Source organism: Schistocerca nitens, chromosome 3, assembly GCF_023898315.1.
Source record: "Schistocerca nitens isolate TAMUIC-IGC-003100 chromosome 3, iqSchNite1.1, whole genome shotgun sequence".
Taxonomy (NCBI): Eukaryota; Metazoa; Arthropoda; class Insecta; order Orthoptera; family Acrididae; genus Schistocerca; species Schistocerca nitens.
The window spans coordinates 652,335,303-652,354,447 of record NC_064616.1 but is presented as its reverse complement, the minus strand read 5'-3'; the positions used below and the strand labels follow the sequence as shown (position 1 = coordinate 652,354,447).

Here is a 19,145-nt window from a genome sequence, read left to right as displayed (position 1 = left end):
TAGTGGGCATGCGGGAGGCCGGGTGGACGTACCGCCGAATTGCTCAACATGTGGGGCGTGAGGTCTCCACAGTACATCGATGTTGTCGCCAGTGGTCGGCGGAAGGTGCACGTGCCCGTCGACCTGGGACCAGACCGCAGCGACGCACGGATGCACGCCAAGACCGTAGGATCCTACGCAGTGCCGTAGGGGACCGCACCGCCACTTCCCAGCAAATTAGGGACACTGTTGCTCCTGGGGTATCGGCGAGGACCATTCGCAACCGTCTCCATGAAGCTGGGCTACGGTCCCGCACACTGTTAGGCCGTCTTCCACTCACGCCCCAACATCGTGAAGCCCGCCTCCAGTGGTGTCGTGACAGGCGTGAATGGAGGGACGAATGGAGACGTGTCGTCTTCAGCGATGAGAGTCGCTTCTGCCTTGGTGCCAATGATGGTCGTATGCGTGTTTGGCGCCGTGCAGGTGAGCGCCACAATCAGGACTGCATACGACCGAGGCACACAGGGCCAACACCCGGCATCATGGTGTGGGGAGCGATCTCCTACACTGGCCGTACACCACTGGTGATCGTCGAGGGGACACTGAATAGTGCATGGTACATCCAAACCGTCATCGAACCCATCGTTCTACCATTCCTAGACCGGCAAGGGAACTTGCTGTTCCAACAGGACAATGCACGTCCACATGTATCCCGTGCCACCCAACGTGCTCTAGAAGGTGTAAGTCAACTACCCTGGCCAGCAAGATCTCCGGATCTGTCCCCCATTGAGCATGTTTGGGACTGGATGAAGCGTCGTCTCACGCGGTCTGCACGTCCAGCACGAACGCTGGTCCAACTGAGGTGCCAGGTGGAAATGGCATGGCAAGCCGTTCCCCAGGACTACATCCAGCATCTCTACGATCGTCTCCATGGGAGAACAGCAGCCTGCATTTCTGCGAAAGGTGGATATACACTGTACTAGTGCCGACATTGTGCATGCTCTGTTGCCTGTGTCTATGTGCCTGTGGTTCTGTCAGTGTGATCATGTGATGTATCTGACCCCAGGAATGTGTCAATAAAGTTTCCCCTTCCTGGGACAATGAATTCACGGTGTTCTTATTTCAATTTCCAGGAGTGTATATTGTCACTAATAATTGGTAGTATTCAAAACACTTTAACTGTACTTCACACAACAGAACAAATTCCAGGAGACAATGCTCTCATAATTGGGTTGCTGACACATTGGTTGTATTGTATGAAGTACATTTAAAGTGTGTTGAATGCTATAAATTATTAGTGGAATTTATTCATTTCTATTGTGGTAACCCTACATTACCACATCTATTGCACCAGTGCCTTGTTGGCTGGCGTACCAGCTCACACTTTCATGATTCAGCTCAGCCTCACTGGCACCTTGCATCACAGTTACGCCCACCAGGTGGTGACACAATCTAAGAGTAATGACAGCATCACAGAGAGGCTGACACCTGCAGTGTCAACCTGAAGTGTCAATAGGTGTGTCTTTAGAGGTTGCTCTTCAGAGGTTAATGTGGCAGCAAATGGAAATCCAGATGCAGTTGGAAATGCTGCAGTAGGAACACAAGGCCATGTTGGACTGAGTGTTGACAGGCCTATTAACGTGCCCTCAAAATTTTTCAACCTGTCTGCCACTTTTCCCAACCTATGACAAAGCTGTTAAATGCTGGGTACCATATGAGAAATGCCTATGGTAACACTTTGTGGCCTTCAAGATGACAGATGCCAACTCTCTTAAAGCTATCTTTCTATCATCGATGTCCCCCGAAACGTACTACTTGTTACACTAGTTAGTCCCCCTTCAGTGTCCGGCATTTCTGTCATTCAATGAAATGTGTTATTTGCTGATTTCATATTATTGCAAACACACTCCTATGATATCTGCATTAGTGGAGTTTCATTAGTGAATGAAACAACCTCATGAATCTTATTGGTCTTGGGCTGTGGAGCTGCAAGACTTAAGTTGCTCAATCTAAGGCATCTTATGTGGACACAATAGGTTGTGATGCTGTCATAATATTGGCTCCTGATAAATAAGTCTGCCAATGAACACTGCTGTTTGGAGACCACTCCTTAGAACATGTACTTAAGATAGCACAAGCATCAAAGACCAATCAGGTAGAGCTGATGTGTCCTCTGTCAACTTAGATCAAAATTCACACTCATATTCCTGCGTGCCTTTAGATGCAGAAGCTATTGTGGTACAGCATGCCCAGCTACTGTGCTCCACATACACTCAACTGTGGTGCACAAACTTCCACAGGCCCATACCTTCCTGCCCCACTTGTTTTGCTCAATGCAACTGACCAGCCTGCTTTCAGTATTGGGCTTCTCGCCATCAGCATTGAAAGAAAGACACACAGCAATGGTGTGCAACTCTCAATTGGCTCTGGCTTTCATTTCTAACCTTCATGCTATGGACTCTAGTATTTTCAGCCATAGCATGTGCGCTTGATCACATGTACAACGGCATCAGTTCTGAACTCTAACACTTACCTGCGTCTTGTCTTCAATTTGCCGTTTAGGCCCTCAAGATGTCTTGTGAGTTATATCTGGCAACAAATTTCCATTGTGAGATAGTTTATGACAGAGAAGACATACAAGGCAGCAGGGGTGCACTCATTGAGATTCCTTGTGATGGGCAGTCACCAATTCAGTTCATTTAGTGCTAGACCTCATGCCCTATCAAGAAATGGATGATCTGTACAATCCTTCTTTTGCCTGGACTAGGCAAGGCCACAGATTATGTGGCACATATCACTGTCAAACCCTCTGTACAACCTAATTTTCTCTTTCTTAAGGCCTGGTCTGTGCCCCTTGCATTTCATGATCAAGTAAAAGAAGAACTACATAGGCTAGCACCTTTGGGCACCATGGAACCCATATCACCTAATCAATGGGCTATGCCATTAGTGATTACTAAGAAAGTGATGGGCTAGCTCCACAATGATGGGCAAGCTCCACCTTTGCAGGAATTTCATAGTGCCTGTCAATTCCCATCTGTGGTCAATAGATACCCCATTCCCACCTGGAAGAACTTGAGACAGAACTGTTTGGGGTACAGTATTTTTTTAACTGGATTTCTCAGAAACATATTTGCAGCTGCCTCTTGAGGAAGAGACATGTCAGCTTCTTGTTGTCAGTATGCCATATGGCTTCTACCAAAACAACCAGTTGGTTTTTGGAGTTGATAGCACTCCAGGACTATTCACCATTATTTAGAACAACTCAAACAATGAATCCCTTGTTGTATCAACAACCTTGATGACACTGTAGTCACAGGTCCCACCACTGAGGACCATCTTCGCAGTGTTCAGCTTCTGTTTCAGACCTTGCAGGATGTGGGTGTGATTTGGATAAGACATATTTCTTACAACCCTGTACTGAATATCTGGGTCATGTCATTTTCCACTAGGTGAAACAGGTGATAAAGAGATATAGTGAAGCTTTTGAGGCTGCCCATATCCTACTAACATGAAGCAGCACCAGGCATTTTTAGGCCAAGTCACTTATTTACCACAAGATCTTGCTGCAGGCAGATACAGTAAGATATCTTCTCTATCATTTGCTCATGAAGGTCACATCATCTGTTTGGTCAGCTGACTGTGAACAAGCATATTGGAAACTGAAAAATGGTCTGCATTCCACTTGTGTCTGGCCACATATCAGTAGGTTCACCATCGTGTCATGGTTACCAATGCATCACAGTATGACATGGGGCCATGCTGTCTCTTTGTAATACAGATGGTTTGGGACAGCCCATTGCTTTTGCCTTGAAGACACAAGACAGAAAATTACTTGCAAATCAAGACGGAGGCCCTCATTATTACTTATGCATTCAAGAAGTTTCATGTGTCTCTTTATGGTGTGCAGTAGCACCTGGTTATGGACCATAAACCTTTTGTTTCCCCTCTGTAACCCTGCAGCACATCTGCTGGGCAAGACAGCACACAGCCTTCAGTGATGGGTTCTCTTCCTCAGTCTTTATTATTAAGAGATCAATTTTCACCAAATGGCCCAGTGCTTTAATGTTGATGCCATCTCCTGCCTTCTTATGCTTCAACCAGGGTGACGTTCTTTGTTTCTCACTTGACGATGAAGCTCAACAGACAGTGGATGGGTTCCCTATTACTGGCACCTGCATCACCCAGGTGGCAGGCTTGGAGCCTTTATTTTGCCATGTGCAGCAGTATATTCAGTGTGGGTGGTCAGAATGGTTTCTTGCTCATGCTCAGTATCCTGTTTGTAATTATTTTGTGCTGTTCCACAGATTGCCTCTTACTGATGGTGTTATTCTGTTGTCTACAGAATGCGCTGTGCTGCACATGGTCATTCTGGTGTGTTTCGGGTTGGACATTCTTCACCTCCTGCATCATGCTCACTCAGGTGCATTATGAATGAAGAAGATATTAACCAACTGACATGTCTACTGGGCAGGGATTGATCATGAGATGTAACATTTATTTGATTCTTGTTTTAAATGTGCAGGTCACCAGGCCACCCTGCAGCAGTGTTACTCTTGGTAGCTGGAACCTACACAGTCATGGGATTGAGTGTATCTTGATTTTGTGGGCCCCTTTCTGGATACTTACTGGCTGGTTGTCATAGAATTCTTCTCTTGGTTTCCACCCATTGTAAAGTGCTGCTCACTGATGGCAGAATCAATGGTGCCGGCCCTCACCGTGACCTTCCCCATCGACAGCCTCCCTCACACCTTGGTGATGGACAACATCCCACAGTTTATCCCACAAACTTTTCAAATGTTTTGTGTGCAACATGGTATCCACCATGTACGGGTGTTGCCGTCCCATCCTCAGTTCAACAGGGAGGTGGAAAGCCTCATCCAAACTTTCAAGACAGAGATGAAGAAATACATTAAAGGTACCACAACTGAAGATAAGCTTATCCATTTTATCAGTTCTTATAGGTAGACACCACAGGGTGAAAAGAGCCTGGCTAAACTGCTTCATGGGTGCCAGCTGCTCACAGTTCTCAATGTCCTGATGCCCATGCCACACCCTCTTTGGACAACTCTGTTGCCACAATACATACTGGGGGCCATAGTAGGAGCCCACACTTTTGATCACAATGGGCACAAGATCCTGGCGGTTTTCCAAGGCCAGTAGGGTTAGGAGTCTTCATGCTGCAGCTGGATGAAGGCTGTTGACTTGACATGACAACCAACTCTGTTCACAGCTACAGGATTGATCTCCACTACCACAGCACAGACCTCTTAGCCCCACTCCCTCCTTCCCAGTGTCCAGATCTTCTCATTCTTTGCCACCCTTGGAGCCCCCTTCCCTCGTTTTGTCTCCACCTCCTATGTTGAACCTGATCTTGCCTAATTAACCCTCCTCTGACGTCTTTTCTAGTCCTCTGACTGAACATTAGGGGTTGGATGCAGAGAACCTACAGCAGCAACTGGTGGCGCCAGACCAGCCAGCTTCTACCCCCCCCCCCTCCGCCCCCCGCCCCCCCCCCCCCCCCCAAGGCCTTCAATAGCCCCCTGTATCCTGTTCCAGCATCAGAACCTCCAGGCATCTCACCTGTAGATATCCCCCGGCAATGGAGCCATCACCACCAGTGCCATTTCCAGCCCTACTCACTAGTGCTGGCCAACAGGGGCTTTCGGCTTCTCTGCAGGCACCCATCGACAGTGCCACAGAAGACATGGACATCACATTTCAGGGTGCAGTGCACCATCTTAACCTGTGGGAGAGAGACACCAGAGGTGCACCATCTTATAGTGACCCTGCCAAGGGAGAGGACTATGGTAACTCTATGTTATCACATCTACTACATCAGCAACACAATGGCAGTAAACATAACGAAACATGGAATGCCAGCATATCTTGTTATGACTCAAATTGCCTGGTGCCATGGGTCCAGCCACTGGGCGGAAGCATGATCAAACAGCAATGGCAGCATCGCAATGAGGTCAGCATAACATGGCATGGCACACAATCCATGGACAGTGCCACCTCATAGATTGGACTAGCAACCTACCTATCATAATCTCCGAGCAGAAGGCTTTCTTATTCTGTTATGTTCAGTTGTATGCTCAGTTGACTCCGCTTTCAGGATACTCATTATTTGTTTGGACTCAGCGTAGCTGTGGAGATGGAATTTGTATGGATCTTATGATCAGTGTTCTCATTAAAGTGATTTGGTTATTCCATGTGTACTTATTTGTGTTGTTGCTGCATCAATACTGAGAAGGCAATGCCATTATAAGAAATGCTGCAAGAAAGGTGCCACCATTTCTAGGAATTCAATATGGTAAATAGCTTATCACTGTTACTATAGATTAGAGGAAATATTTTTTCTTATGGTGTACACCATCATAAAAAGGTAAAAAAAATAAACAGTCAAGGAATGAAAGTGTCCTAAGAGAACACATTTAAGAAAATAACAAAAATTCAATTATAAAATTTCTGTATGACTGATAGATTATTAACACTAAAATAATTTTTGGTTCCTGTTGATCAAATTCTTCATTGTGAAATAAAAATGACATGTTTCTTTATCTCATATGTCCCATTTCAATAATAATATAAAATTATGCTTACAGACAATGCTTTTCTCCATACCAAGACTATTAATACGAGGAAAAAAATTAATTCTACTTCTACATCACTAATATTGAGCAGCAACATGTCACCTTAAAGATAATAAAGTATCACTGATTACTATACTACAGGTATCTCTACTTTGTAATTTATTCTACTTGCTAAATTAGAAAAATTAAGAGTAAAATGTGAAACAAGCTTCCAGTGAAGGTAATTACATGTTCCACATTCAAAAGCAGCCTTCTTCCAACATGGACAATATGATTATTTCAGTATAAAGAAAAATATCAGCTAGAATGAAAAATAACTATTCAAATGTTTTTGTGTTGTATGGGGTACCTGAAAAAATTTTATGAGCAAACTTCCATTATACTTTAATTTGCATTTGTCTTAAGAAACATTTTAGAGAGGAAATAATATTTTATTTTATTTTCCAGTTAGGGTTACAGAAGTCCTTTACATTGGACAAATGACACAAACAATTATAAACATACCTGAAAGGGACCAGGTAACTGCTGCTGCCAATAAGAATTTGGTGCTTGATAGGTGTGGCCATGTGTTGCCAATGGAGCCTGCTGTGTTGAATCACCATTTGGTCTTTGATCTGATAAACTTAAACCCAGCATTCCAGGGTGAAGCTCAGTGACTGGGCCTCCATCCTAATAAATTGTTATTTATTGGTAATAACAAACAGATGGAAAAATATTTTACAGGTTTTACAAGTAGATGATTTGAAATCTGTAATATTTCTGTTAGGTGATAAATGCTATTAAAGGTTGACAATACACTATCATTAATTTTTGGAACAAAAGGTTTCTATCTGATTACAATAACTTTAATATACAGCAGTTCAACTGCTGCTGACAATGGTAAAGTACTGATGAGACCCTGCATCTCTACACCTGATATCTATAATCAATGTTACATGGTATGTAAGGAGAAATAAATGGCACTGAGTATATATGTAAGCATGATTACAATAAATCACCAGTAAGGTGACCTGATTCTGACCCATTTAACTGACTGATCATTGGCAACACTTCAGGTCACAATTCAACACATATAAACAGTGGGAATAATTTTAGGGGACATCATAATTTATCCTTAATGATCAGAATTTCTTCATATTCTCAATACTCTCAAGGGCATCCATTATCTGACTGAAGTTTTAAATGTCAAAATCGTATCCCTTCTTCAGAAGGCTTGCTGACATTGCAGTGATGGAAATCATCATGAAAGTAGGTGATACGTAGAAAGTCTACACCTTCTCCACAACCTAGCAGAACTTAATAGGTAACAATTCCTCCTTGGCCTATCTATTTGTCACATTCAAGTGACAAATAATATTTATGATCCCTCAGTGGCTGATCTGACAAAGTAATCCCACAGTAGCTACCAGTCACTCAACTTTAATCTTGTGTTGAGGCCACCAAGTATACAACATTTCAAATTTCTTGAGTTGAGAATTTGTACACAATATTGTAATGGCTGATCTAGCAATTTTTGGTGTATTATGTGTGAGTGCTGTAAGGTACTGTAAGTCTTGTATCCCCATTTCTAACTGAGTTTTCCTCATGGCACTTGTTACAGTTTTGAGTGTACATTAGTTTTCCTATACCTATGCGATTTTATCATGAAACACACTTCTCTGCAGCATTTCCCAGCCTTGACAGATGTGCTTTGTGATAAGATGCAAATAAACTGAGTACTGTGTGTCAGGACTTGTTTATATTGAAAACTTTGCCCCTTTTAAAAGGTTTCCTGACAGCCTTATTTTTAAGTTGCAATGCATACCATAATACTGGTCTTCTTGTATCTCATTTCATGATTATATTATACTCACTGTATGTTGAGAGCTGGTTTGCTTGGCTGTTTGGGTCAAGAATTCCATTGATGTTCTTTGTAACTCTCATAGGCTGTTCCAATAATCTCTCTCACATATGACATGCCACATCACCAAGTAATGTACTCTACAGACAGTCTGGAGATTTATGCAACATAGCATGGGTAATGAACCCTTGGTCCTCCTTTTTATTTCTCAGTTTGGTGTCTCCCACAGGTGTTCTAGTTCAGTGTCTCCCACAGGTGTTGTTTATTTTGGCTGCATTGCCTGCTCAGCAAATTTATTTGAGTACACTTCAGTTTTGGAACCCTTTTTTTAGGTTTTGTTCTTCAGTGTCGCACTCATTATCTGTTTTATTCACATTCTATGAACCATAGCTCTCAGCAGAATATTTATTTGTGATAAATGGTGATGGCAGAAGTCATGGAGATATGAGTTTTTTATGTATTTATTTTCTATAGCTAATGATTCTGTCCTCTCTTCTCTCAACTAACACACCAAGGAAACATATCTGGAAATTATTTCAAATTACCACTGAGAACTTTTAGGTCCTTCAAGAGATCATGAAAATGAACCAATTAAAGGTTGGTCACAATGGGTGACAGTGGGTTACCAATCATCAAACATCAGTTTGTTCATAATATGTTTTGTCAAATATGAAATAGGTTGACATCAGTGAATCCATAAGGAATTTAGTATGGTACACAGAGAAGGCATTCCTCTAAGGTTAATAGTTAGCAACATTGGTGCACTTGTACATCAGCTGACAAGACAGATTGTACTGTAATATTTTAAAAAGGGTAATAAAAAATCCAAAACTATGTACATAACATCTAAAATTGATAACTCAAATAACAAATCAAAAACCATCTGGCAAATTATAAAAAGGGAGAGTAGTAAAAAAGTAGAGTACGTGACTGACATAGAATTAATCCAGGATGCAAATACTGTAAAAAATACTGAGGAAGTTGCCAATATCTTCAGTAACCCTTTTTTAACAGTTGTTGAAAAAATGCTCTGTGAAGGCTCAGTAAGTGATGTGATAGCCCTTCTGCGTAAAGCTAACGATGCCACAGTTTTCCAGATGCAGATAACCCCCATAACAATTAGTAAGATCAACAGGACAATCAGAGAGATGAAATCAAAAAACTCTTGTCAGGTTGATGATATTTCAACTAAGATACTTCAACACTGTCATGGCTACATAAATGCAGTCTTGTGTCACATTTTTAATGAATCCCTAAAACAAGGTATTGATCCACTTAAATGAAAGTATGCCTGTGTGAAACCAATTTTCAAGAAAGATGAAAAAACTGATGTAACAAACTACTGCCCAATATCCATGCTAACAAGATTTTCAAAGGCCCTTGAGAAACTGGTATTCAGGGGGATTGTTAATCACCTGTACAGCCATAACATTCTCAATCAATGTCAGTTTGGTTTCTGGCAAGGCCTATCAATTGATGATGCTATTTTCTCTTTCACTGAATCTTGAATTCTTGAATTTCTGATCAGAAAATTCGCACCAATTGGAATCTTGTGTGATCTATCCAAGGCTTTTGACTGTGTCAACCATGACATTCTGCTAAATAAAGCAGACTACTATGTTTTAAGTGGCATAATAGGGACAGGGATTAAATTCTTCCTTACAGATAGGAAACAAAGGGTAATAATTACTGACAGTAGTGGAATCCCAGCTTTATCCAAGTGGGGCAAGTCAACACTGGGAGTGCCTCTAGGCTCAGTATTGGGACCCTTACTGTTTCTTATATTTATAAATTACCTCCAACACTGCACCACCTAAGTGAGCAAGTTCACCCTATTCGCTGACAATACTTCTCTTCTAGTTGATAAAGCAACAGGGAACAACTGGGTAACATGTGCGAACATTGCATTTGACAACATTCTGAAATGGTTTAACTGTAATGGACTCTCTATGAATATAAATATTACTCATTATATACAGTTTCATATAGCACATAAAGAACCAGGGGATATAAATATAGAAGGTAATGGACAACAAATAAAGCAAGTCGACTCAGCTATGTTTCTGGGTGTGTAGATAGATTGCAAACTGAATTGGTCCAACCATATTCTAAATATAGAAAAAAGGTTACATTCTGTAACATATACCTTACTCATAATTGCATCAATCATACATAAGGATTCCGTAAGAGCTGCTTATGTCGGATATTTCCATGCCCTTGGCAAAAAAAGTTTTTATTGTTCAGAAGAGAGGTATATGCATCATGAGTGGTATGCAACCAAGGCACTCATGCAGCAATCTGTTTAGGAAACTGCAGGTATTTACAATGATATCTCAGCACACATACTCTCTTGTTTGTTTCATTAATAAAAACCACTCTCTCTTCAAAACCAATAGGGAATATCATGGTCACAACACAAGGTCAAAAGAGGGCATTCATAGCAACCAGTCAAACTATACCCTTGTACCGAAAGGAGTAAATTATAAGGCATCAAAATTTACAATGATCTACCCAGTGTCATCAAAAGTCTTGCTCCTGAAACACCAAAGCTCAAGAGCAAACTGAAGGAATATCTAATACAAAAGTCATTCTATTCAATTACTGAAATTTTTAGTGCATTGGAGCAAGTTTTTATTATACAAATGAGTTAGCCATTCAATGTTAGCATAAATGTTAACTATTTGTTGCTGTTGTGTTACATTGTTGCTCAGATAGTTTGATATTGTCAGTTTGAGTATGTACTCATGAGTATTAATTCTGATGTATGTAATATGTTTTTATTTCTTCTAGTGTTCCATGTTTGTTATTATGAGTCTTGTCATGAATTATCCATATTACCTGCTGCTGTATTGTTAACATTGTAAAAATACTGACTCTTTCCATATCCTTGCAACTACCTGCAATCAGGATCAACAGAATATGCAGTAAAATAAAATAATAATAATAAAATAAGACATGTGAGCACATTCTCAGCAAATTTATGAGGGCAGAGGGAACATCACATTCACAACTCTGATGAATTTATACACTGTCTCTGTCAACTGCAGCTCCAAGGTAAGTATATTATGATAAGTTTTTATGTGATACCTCTCTTTGTGGTAGTCCCACTTTTATAATTCTTGGAATGAACTGGCAAAAAGTTCTATCATTGTTTTACTGAACTCTTCAGCTATTTACTCACATTTACCTGTTACCTTTTTGATCCAAAATTTTATGAAGAACCTAAATTGTTGGCACTGGGTAGCACATTACCAAACCTATAAATGGAAAGTTTTGTGGAAACAGCTCTAGAATATGGTAAGTTAAACCCAACATGTTTTTACTGAAACATAGGTGATATATTGTTGATACTGCCACATGGAATAGGAAAACCTTACAAGCTCTTGTAAAATCTATAAACCATATCCATCCTAATATACAGGGTGTTACAAAAAGGTACGGCCAAAAATTTCTCACACACAAATAAAGAAAAGATGTTATGTGGACATGTGTCCGGAAACGCTTAATTTCCATGTTAGAGCTCATTTTGGTTTCGTCAATATGTACTGTACTTCCTCGATTCACCACCATGATTTCATGCGGGATACTCTACCTGTGCTGCTAGAACATGTGCCTTTACAAGTACGACACAACATGTGGTACATGTATGATGGAGCTCTTGCACATTTCAGTCGAAGTGTTCGTACGCTTCTCAACAACAGATTCGGTGACTGATGGATTGGTAGAGGCGGACCAATTCCATGGCCTCCATGCTCTCATGACCTCAATCCTCTTGACTTTCATTTATGGGGGCATTTGAAAGCTCTTGTCTACGCAACCCTGGTACCAAATGTAGAGACTCTTCGTGCTCGTATTGTGGACGGCTGTGATACAATACGCCATTCTCCAGGGCGGCATCAGCGCATCAGGGATTCCGTGCGACAGAGGGTGGATGCATGTATCCTCGCTAACGGAGGACATTTTGAACATTTCCTGTAACAAAGTGTTTGAAGTCACGCTGGTATGTTCTGTTGCTGTGTGTTTCCATTCCATGATTAATGTGATTTGAAGAGAAGTAATAAAATGAGCTCTAACATGGAAAGTAAGCATTTCCGGACACATGTCCACATAACATATTTTCATTCTTTGTGTGTGAGGAATGTATCCTGAAAGTTTGGCCGTACCTTTCTGTAACACCCTGTGGAGTTCACAATGGAACATGGAAAAGAGGCCCAGTAATATTTCCTCAGTATATTAGTTGAGAGACCAGTGGATGGATCCCTTGTCTGTGATGTGTATAAATAATTCATATAAATATACCTGTAAGGCTGCACCTTGAGTTTTAACCATCTATCAAAAAGAAATGCCTTGCTATTGACTGTGGGCCATAGACCTCACACTCTGTCTGTAAAGGAAATCCTTACCAAAGAACTACAGCAACAGTTAACAGTGCCCCAAATTAACAGGTACTCAGAGTGACAGATAGTGCAGTCACTACAGATAAAATCAACAATATCTCTCAAATAGATCAAGAATGAGAAAGAAAAAGATAAACTAAGCTTCACTTATCTGCCCTATGATTGCCCGGTCCCCAAGAAAATTGGCAGACTCTTACTGAAACACAGCATCCAATGCATGTCAGTCTAACTAATGATAGTAAATTGACTGTTTCATATTGTTAAAAATGATCTAAGTCTCTGAAAACTGAGTGTATACAACATTCTGTGTTAGTTCTGAATGTCATATTTGGATACATAATTGCAATAGCTGTGGTGAACTGCCAGGAATATCAGCAATGTACTCACCTAAAACAAGAGCCAAGCAAATTAACTCTTACCACACCCTGACTGGGATATAGTTATGAAATTATACACAAAATGGCCAGTACCCTGGCCTATGAAAACAAGGATATTTGAAAACCTAATCAACAAGGAACAGGATTCAGTTCAAGCATGGATTAGGGCCAGGTAATAAATTTATTGAGATCCTAGCATCATCTCATCTGTCAGAGCTGGAGAATACTAAGGAGATGCATGTGACATGCAATAATAGCTTGGGCACAGGAAAGAAAGCATGTCAGAGGCAGAGTATGCACTCAAATTTGTATTCAGTTATAGACAGGAGTGCAACACCAATAATATTTAAAAGTCTCATTAGAATCTCAAAAACAATCACACACAATATAGCCATTTCGAGCACTTTAAGATGATAACATTACTCCATTCTGTGAAAGAATATCTCTGATGGCCTGCAGTACTGTTGCTAACTCTCAACCACAAACTGCAAAATGCTGCCAGAGCTACAGAAGATAAGAAATTTCCAGTCACACACACACACACACACACACACACACACACACACACACACACACACACACACACACAGGTGAGGACCTTTCCTTCCTCATTTTGGGGTGACAGAAACATCAAGATCATAGAGATTTGAAAGACATTCACATGCACCACCCAAATTTCATGATAATGAATATTCATTCAGCAACTGATTGAGTAACTATTGTAACTAGCATTGTTTTTTCTCTTAAGTCCTTTTATTTATTCAATCTCTTGATCTTATTTCATGCATGGTTAATTATTTTCTTCCATATATCTAGAAATATTCAAGTAACAGTCTCATTCAGGTATCTTCCTGTGACTTTGAACTTCAGTATTTTTATTTCACTCCAATGTTGCTTCTGCAGTTTGAGCCCAAACAAGTTCCATGGCAATGACATTGCAGAGGTATCTCATAATATACATAAATTTCATATCACAGTGTAGTGCTATACATAAATTTCATATCACAGTGTAGTGCTGGTAAATCAGTTCCACATTGCAATTTCTGTGGCTTGTCTCTTTCTAACAAATCTAAAATTTCCACAGTTGTCACATTTCATTCAAACTCTATATTACTTTCTTTTCAGTAGACCAAAATTTCATCTTTCGTATGGGAGCAGTTGGTGTCCTATTTAGCTGTTATTTTTGCACTGGGCAAAAATGCCAAAACTTACATATGTCAGCATTGGAGTCATAAACTAGCCTATAAATACACTGCATGACAACAAAAGTGAAGCATCAAAAGGGGAGCAGGAAACAAAGTGAAACTTCATGGGTTGAGAGGGTATGTGACGTTGTTTCAGTGATCACAAGATTGAGTCAAATTTACAGACACAGTATGGGGTCATATCCTCTTGTCAGGGAATCAGGTCCACAACTGCTCTAACTGGTCCTTGATATCCTGGATACTGGCGGTGGTGGTGGTTAGTGTTTAACGTCCCGTCGACAACGAGGTCATTAGAGACGGAGCGCAAGCTCGGGTTAGGGAAGGGTTGGGAAGGAAATCGGCCATGCCCTTTCAAAGGAACCATCCCGGCATTTGCCTGAAACGATTTAGGAAAATCACGGAAAACCTAAATCAGGATGGCTGGAGACGGGATTGAACTGTCGGCCTCCCGAATGCGAGTCCAGTGTGCTAACCACTGCGCCACCTCGCTCGGTCTGGATACTGGCACTCAGACAGAGTTGATATGCCACCTGGTCTCACAAGTGTTTTATTGGAGACGGATCATGTGCCTTCCTGGCAACAGGAGTACGTCAGCATCATGCAGACAGTTCATAGAGACAAGTTACATGTGTGGACAAGCATTGTCCTGTTGAGAAATGACACCATGATATCATTGTGTGAGAGCTAACACATGATTAAGCAGAATGTCCATGATGTACTGTTTTACCATAAGAGTTCCCCCAATCATTAGCAGCTGTGACCTGAAGTCACACCCAATGGTTCCTCACACCATGACACCAGGAGTAACACTGCTTTGCCTCTCCAAAACATTGGAAGAATGTAACCTCTCCCCAGGTTACATTCAAACTGCACAGTTGGCCATGGGGAATGATAGGTATTAGTATGAGCAATTGCATGTGCGTTGTTGTTATCACCCACTTGTACGTGAAAATGTCATGGTACATGGCCTGAGCATATAGCTCTTGTGAAGGCCTACTATGAGAGCAATGAGAGCCCAACTGTGGCTCAAAGGAAGTTTGCAAACCTGTATATACACTTACAGAAAAAATCACAATACCAAGAAGGAGATGTGCAACATAAACAAAATTTAGCAGATGTGTTTCTACAGCTTAAAGAAGACAGCTATTCAAATTTAGCTGTAGTTGCATTAGAATGGCGCTAGAGGCACCACTATGTGGATGAAAATCAAGTTTGCTTCAATTACACACTGTACTGGTTGTGAGTGTTAGTTACCTCTGCAACTAGATGTAGTGAGTTGATGTTGGTCAAGAATGCCTTTAAGAAAATGAAGATACCATTATCAGCAGCTCAATGAGTTTGAGTGATGCCGTGCAATAGGGCAACAAGACACTGGAGAAAGACTTTGCAGGAATGTAGCCACTGTACATAACTGCTGGCAGCAGTGATCAGGGGAAGGCATGGTCGCAAGACGACCAGCCTCCGAATGACCACTTGGCACTACTGAGAGGGAAGATCATCATGTTTGGGGTATGGCTGTGTCACATCATACTGCATCTGCAGCAGCAGCAGCAGCAATTTGAGCAGCAATTGGCACAATGACAAAACAAGCTGTTACAAATTGGTTATTTCTAGGACAGCTCTGAGCGAGATGCCCTCTAGTGTGCATTCCACTGACCCCAAACCACTTCAGTGGTATGTCCAGTGAGAGCTCATTGGAGGATGGAGTGGTGGTCTGTTGTGTTTCCTGATAAACACTGGTTCTGCCTTGGGTAGAAGGAGGACACGTGAGTGCCTGCAGTCAACCTGTCTGCCACCTAGACACACTGGACCTATACTTGGGATTAAGGGTGGGGTGTGATTTCATAAGACAGTAGAAGCACTCTCGTGGTTACCCCACACACCCTGAAAGCAAATCTGTATGTCAGTCATGATTTGACCTGTTATGCTGCCATTCATGAAAAGCATTCCAAGGGGTGTTATACAAAAGGTTAAAACTCACCCACATGCCACTATTGTAAACCAACATGCTCTACATACTGTCAACATGTTGCCTTGACCTGCTCAATCAACAGATCTGTCTCTAATCGAGCACATATGGGACTTTTCGGATGACAACTCCAGTGCCATCTATAACCACCACTAAACACCCCTGTATTAACCCACCAAATGCAACTGGCATGGAACTCCCATCCCATAAACTGACATCCAGCACCTGTACAAAACAATGCATACACCTTTGTATGCTTGCATTCAACATTCTGGCAGTTACACTAATTTTAATGTAACAGCATTTCACATTTGCATTGTCTTTCCTTGCACTTACATTAACCTGTGATCTTGCAACATTAATCACATATATATGTTACCTAGACAAATGTATTCCCAAAATTTTATTACTCTACATGAATTATTTCTTAATGTTTGTTTTTTTGCATCAGGGCATGTTTTCTTAAAAGATGTAACATACTGGACTTTTCCAGAATTCTCCCAACAAATATGAATCTTCCATTTAACTTTCATATTACTCTTTATGTGAGCTCCTTTCATTTCACATCACTTTGTAGTATTATCCTTAGATATCTGAGAATGTGACTGGCTCCAGAAATTTACCACTTACCTTTTATTTGGATACTATGATGTCCTTTCTCTTGTTCATTGACATTGCCTTACAAAGATCAACAACTAATACACTCCTGTAGACATAAATAACATTGACAAACAATATAATAATATTACTGTTCTACCTTACCGGCATATAAAAGTTGCACATACTGAGAATATCTGCATTATTATTTGATCACATGAAATGTTGCTTCCATTTCTGTTGAACAATGTACTGGGCTGTACCAGTCCCATGTGTGGGAAAATTCACCAAATGATCATGTGCTGAATGCCTTTAAGAATTCTACGAAGATGGAATCCTGTTTACCTGTGTTTTGTATTAGCAAGATACTGTTTGCAATAAAATTGAGTTATGTCTCACAAAAATGGCTTTTCCTGAACCTCCTTAATCCTTTGAGAGAAACTACTTTTCATTTAATAATATATAACATTCAGATTTATAATCCTGCAACAGACAGACAATTTGGGTAGTACATTGTATTTCTGTTCAATCATTCTTGCAATATTGCTGTAAACAGGTTTAAATTGTGCTCTTTCTCAGTCATGTGAGAGAGTTAGCTGCACAAAAGGTTGTTGGTAAATATAAGTTAGGAAATGGGCTAGTTCCATAACAAATCCAGTGTAAAATATAATAGGAGCTCAATCAGTATCTCACCTGACCATTTTGAGAAGTTTCAAATATTTTTCTAGACCAGGGTTGGTTATTTCAGAATTCAGAAACAACTCATCTGTGAGAGACACTATTAAAGGTTTTGATATATTCACTGACTCTGCATAAGACCAGGTCATTTTAAGATTTTTTGAATGATTTTTCACTAAGTTATGCCTAAGGAATTTGTTTTAGGCATCATACCTAACTTTTGTTATGGATGCATTAATTACCATTAAGTTTTCACTATCAGTTTCCCAGCATTCATTTTTGGAGCGGGACTTATCAATCTCTGTTTTTACATTTCCATATGGTAGCATTACACTAAGATGGGTCTTTGGCCTAATTTATTTTCTCACTTCATGCAGATTTACACACAGCACATTTTGTAATATGCTTTATCCCCAACCACAAATCTTCTATATTTGCCAGACTTTCGTTAAACATCCTATATTCATCTGCTAAGTAGGGTATTAGTGATTATTTATCAGTCTATCAGACATCAATATCCTCCTGTCTGACTTGATAATTGTTTTAGCTTTGATGAGCATTGTCACTATACCACAGCAGTCGTAACCACTCTCACTCTGACGACACTGTCAGATGAATTGGTTTCTTGGCAGGAGGCCTAAAATGTTTCTGTTGTAAGATCATTTCTCTTTATTATTGTAATGTATGTGTAATTTTCCTAATTACACTATGCATAACATATTTTAGTCACTGTATGAACATACTGTAGATTGTATTATGAGAGTAATTGGACTTTAATGTGGATGGTTTGGCAGATAAATATTTCATCATTGTAAATTAGAGAAAACAGTAAAGGGCTTCAAATTAATATACTTACTAACAGCCTTGTATCATAAACTGCATTAACTCCTGAGGCACCTCCAGGAACTGGGACAGGATAACTAGTGTAAATCAATGGAGATGACTGCAAGGGACAAGGCGTCACATTTTGATTTGCTGCTGGAGTTCCATAGACTTCTCCTGGCTGCATTCCCACAGGCTGTAGAAATTGTGGTGTGTTGGGGAAGAATAGAGGCTGGTCAGGCTGCACTGTCACATAAGGACATGGGCTGGAGTGACACACTGCCATGAACTGAGGTTGGGTTGATGTTGAAGTCTGAGATACAGAAACAACATTTGATGGAGGTGTGGGGAGCTGCTGTTCAGTTGTAGTTGCTGTTGTTGCTGTAGTTGCTGTAGTTGCTGTAGTTGCTGTAGTTGCAGGACTATGATCTGCTGAAGATGTCTCGGGCAAGGATGGAGATGTAGCAGTTGTCCTAAGAACTGGTGAGGAATGCTTTGGTGGCTGCTCATTTTCTGTTGTACTGCTCTTGGCTGCAATAGAAAGAATGTTTTATTACTAAAGTATGTTATCATTAATGAGAATGATTTTGATAATACAAAATCATGACACTTTTTTCTAATTGTAGTTTTATGTACACAAGGGGACAATGAAAAATTTAATAAAAACAATTTAAGATAGCAGTCT

General features: G+C 40.6%; 1 protein-coding gene across 7 annotated transcripts in view; it reads right to left on the bottom strand.

Moving 5' to 3' along the window:
- LOC126248617 (cAMP-regulated phosphoprotein 21) overlaps window positions 1-19,145 on the bottom strand; it is a 1,051,584-nt gene that overhangs the window by 83,890 nt on the left and 948,549 nt on the right. For all 7 annotated transcript variants that reach the window (XM_049949775.1, XM_049949778.1, XM_049949781.1 and 4 more), the window contains 2 exons: window positions 18,495-18,991; window positions 7,080-7,244 (listed from right to left, as the gene is read on the bottom strand). In XM_049949775.1, coding sequence (XP_049805732.1) covers window positions 7,080-7,244; window positions 18,495-18,991 — 662 coding nt within the window. The remainder of the gene's footprint in view (window positions 1-7,079; window positions 7,245-18,494; window positions 18,992-19,145) is intronic.